We start from the raw sequence: 4090 nt of genomic DNA on the forward strand, positions 1-4090 counted from the left end.
CAGGGTTGTGAGCTTGGGCCCCGTGTTGGGCTCCACACTGGTTGGAGCCTACTTACAAAAAAAAAAAAAAAGAAAAGAAAAAAATAAAAAACCAGAGAGTGGGAGGATGTTGATACAGAGCTGCCCACTTACACAGAGGCATTTGCCAAGTACAGGGAGATTAAAAAAAAAAAAAAAAACCATACACACACACACACATACACACACACACATCATCCATTATTATCATAATTTTCTAAGAGAAAGAATATTTTAATGTCAGAAAGTAAAAATGACATAATCTTTAAAAAAAGATTTTATCTGTTTGCCCATCACCACATCACCAGAAATGGCTAAACAGATTTTCACATGGAACGTATGGTTTGGATGACGTAGTAAGTTGGCTACCTGGACAAGGGTAGACTGCATTTCCCAGCTGCCCTCACTGGTAGGCAGGCCACTGAAGCTAATGTAGCCAATGGAAGATGAGTAGAAGTGACCTACTCCACTTAGAGCCTGGTCCCTAAACCTCCCACATATCCTCCTCCATGTTCTTAACCTTCTATGGCTGGACAGTGATGCCCAGGGCAACCTTTAAAGCTAAGTGTAGTCAAAGGGGGAGCCTCGGGCGCCTGGGTGGCTCAGTTGGTTAAGCAACTGCCTTCGGCTCAGGTCATAATCCTGGAGTCCCTGGATCGAGTCCCGCCATCGGGCTCCCTGCTTGGCAGGGAGTCTGCTTCTCCCTCTGACCCTCCCCCCTCTCATGTGCTCTTTCTCATTCTCTCTCTCTCAAATAAATAAATAAAATCTTAAAAAAAAAAAAAAAGGGGGAGCCTCTGTCTGCCTGGAACTCTCCCTCAATAACTGTGGGCCATAGGGTACTCACCCCAAACCACTTTGGCCCATCATGTAAAGAGAGAAATAAATTTCTATTATGCTTATACCATTACACATTTTGGAATTATTACAGCAATTAGCCCACATATAATTTCAAATATGAGCTATGGATCAATAATAAAAAGACAATCTAGGTTTTTAAAGGACAAAAGACTTAAACAGCTATGTCAAAAGAACATACACCAGTGGTCAATAAGCACATGAAAAGACGCTCAGTTCTCACTGGTCATCAGAACAATGCAAATTAGAACCACAATGAGACATCACTTCATACCCACAAGAATGGCTAAAATTAAAAGACTGGCAACACCAAAGTTGACAGAATGTGGAGCAACTGGAACTCTCATACACAGCTGACGGAAGTGTAAAATGGTATAAATGCTCTGGAAAAAGGCTTTAGCAGTTTCTCATAAACTATTCACTTACCCTATGACCCAACAATTCTACTGCAGGTATTTCCTAAGAGAAATGAAAGCATATGCGCACAAAAATATTTGTTTAAGACTTTTCATTGCAGCTTTATTCATAACAGCCAAACAATGGAAATAGCCCACATGCTCAGCAACAGGATATACAAATGGTGCTGTATTCATCCAATGGAATACTACTCAGCAATAAAAATAACAGACTACTGATACAAACAACATCATGAATAAATCTTAAAACATTTTTTTCTTTTTTTAATCTTGAAATATTTTTGCTGAATGAAAGAAGTGTTAACACACAAAAGTACATAAGCCAATGGTTAAAAAGAAATCAAAATGGCTGTTGCCTGGGGCAAGATTGCAAGGGCTGCAGTAAATCACTGGGAAACAGCATGAGGGGACTTTTCCAGGGTAACAATAATTGTCTATGTATCTTGATGAGGGAATAGGATTCACAGGTGTATATGTTTATCAAAATATCATGCAATGGTACACTTACTATTTGTATATTTCACAGTACATATTACCTTAAACACATAAACATTGAACTCTCCTTTGCATGCCTAGTGTTTAGGGGTGAAGCCTACAGATGTCCACAGTCTACTCTAAAATGTACCCACAAGAAAGGGGGAGGTTAATGGATATACAAAGGGATGGACAAATAGAATAACATGTAATATAAGATACATAGCAAAATGTGGTGAATATATAAGTATACACTGCATGATTCCCTCAACTTTTCTGAATGTTTGAAATTTTCCATAAAAAGCATTGGAAAATTATAAAGGGTACGGGACATATGCAAAATTCCCTTTGGAGGATCAGGGGAGGAGGTCACCTCAAAGAAATAAGCAGTTTTCACCAAGAGCAGCTAAAAGTGAAGAACAACAAGACATTAAAGTGACTGCCAATCAGGACCATGTACACAGTGCACAGACATGCCATAGGCAGAGGAGACAACAGTATTTCAACTATGAGCCCCCCATTATAGATGTGTTCTCATGAGCCAGATGTTTCACACATGGGCGACCATGTAGGGTAAATCGCCACTAGTGTTGTAATGATTTAACAACAGTTAATGATTCTCAAAATTAAGAGGCAAGCTAGTCTCAGAACAAAGTGGGGGGGGGAAGGGTCCTTTAAAAATGAATAAATTGTGCTTTATGAAAAACTTATTACATTGTCCATATTTTTCTCAGTTCACAGAGTATCATGAAAACTTCAATGTGAATCAGGATTTAGCAACCACTAGATGTAGAAAGAATTCTGCTCCCCAGCAGCTAAGTTCTAATCTTGTCTCTGCCACTAACTAGCTGCCTGTCCTTAATAAGACTCTAAGTCTCTCTGGTTCACTTCAGGAACTCATGAAAAACTGAACTACCCTCCTGGCATATAATAAAGGACAAAACAAGAAGAGAGATGTGCCAGGCCCTTAGAGGGGCATAACCTTCTCAAGAGCAGGGAATTATAAAGCAATCCATGGGCACTTAGCATTAATACTCCAGTTCATGAATACTAACCCAGTTTTGAGAAAGAGCATTGAGATGAGAAAAGGCATGGCTCTAGCCCTCTCTCTGCCATGGGAAATGGCCAAGTCTCTCAAGACTCTCTGGACCAATATGACCAGAGAAGACTCAGATCAGAAGCACTCCCAACTAATCCAACCTGCTCAAAGATGTTCTTTGAGACTCTGCGCCCCTGGACACTGGCCAGGAATGCCTCACCCACCACCACGGAGCTGAACTCCTTTCTCATCTTTAAAGTTCTTGTTCAGATATCACGTGCTTTGGGAAGCTTTCCAGCCAAGTCCCGTCACTCCCTTGACACTTTACAAATAACCTGTATTAGAGCCCTCACCACGCCGTATGGTAATCATTTGTTTATCCGTGTTGTCTCCCTGACTAGATTTGCAGCTTCTCTAGGCTCTAGTTCTTGCCTCACTGGCATTTGTACACCTTGTCTCAGCACAGTGACTAGCACAGGCAGGCACTCAAAGAATACGTGTGAATAAACGCATTAACCAATCCCTAATGTCGCTTCTAGCTCTAAAATGTTAGGCATGGTGTTTTTAAATGCAAATGAAATCATGGCCGTAAAAATTCTTTATTTCGTCGTTGAGTGCCGCGCGCACGGGGCATCTGGTATTGTGACTGCTGTTGGGGATATCGAGATGATAAAGCACGATCCCTGCCCCCACAGCACCCCGCAAATATGGAAGCTTGTAGTTATTGCTGGAGCTAGGTCAAGGCGAGAGGCCCGTTCCCATTTCCCCCCTCACTTCCTTTCTTGCAGCTGTAGCTCTCTGCCTCTTTCCCCACGAGCCTTCATTCCTCCCTCAAACTGCGACCTCTGTCCCAGCTGGCAAAACTGCAAAACTCGGAGCCAATCACCCACGCCCTGCGGCCAACGACAAAACCTGCAGGCGTGCCCCCCAGAACCCTCGCCTCTCCTCCCCGCGAATGGAACAGTCCACCGGGACTGAAAAGCAGCGCCCACCCTGGCCCGTGATCAGCGGTACAGCCCCCGCAACGCCGCTGCGCTGGCGAAGCCGGGCCGTTACTTGCCGACGCCCAGCTCTCTGCGCGAGCCTTCGGGCCGGCTCGGGGGACGCAGGCTATACCTGCGCGGCCCGCTGCTCCTTCCAGAACTTCATCTGGTCGCTGGCTGGATCCCGGCTATCCGCCATGGCGTGCGACTGGCTTCGCAGAACGTAGCAGGCAGCCTCGGCTGACGCACCCCTCTACCGGCGCGCGACTGAAGTAGGCGACTTCGGACTCCGCCCCTCTTGT

General features: G+C 44.3%; 1 protein-coding gene across 1 annotated transcript in view; it reads right to left on the reverse strand.

Annotated features, from left to right (window-relative positions):
- CAT (catalase) overlaps positions 1 to 4088 on the reverse strand; it is a 38315-nt gene extending 34227 nt beyond the window's left edge. Inside the window, exon 1 of the mRNA XM_045893921.2 lies at positions 3922 to 4088. Within this exon, the coding sequence (XP_045749877.1) occupies positions 3922 to 3987 (66 nt within the window). The 5' untranslated portion in view covers positions 3988 to 4088. The remainder of the gene's footprint in view (positions 1 to 3921) is intronic.
- Between the last annotated feature and the right edge of the window lie 2 nt (positions 4089 to 4090).

The sequence above is a fragment of the Mirounga angustirostris genome, unplaced genomic scaffold (assembly GCF_029215605.1).
Source record: "Mirounga angustirostris isolate CCGP_5_RB_7025 unplaced genomic scaffold, mMirAng1.0.hap1 SCAF_13, whole genome shotgun sequence".
In the NCBI taxonomy this organism is placed as follows: Eukaryota; Metazoa; Chordata; class Mammalia; order Carnivora; family Phocidae; genus Mirounga; species Mirounga angustirostris.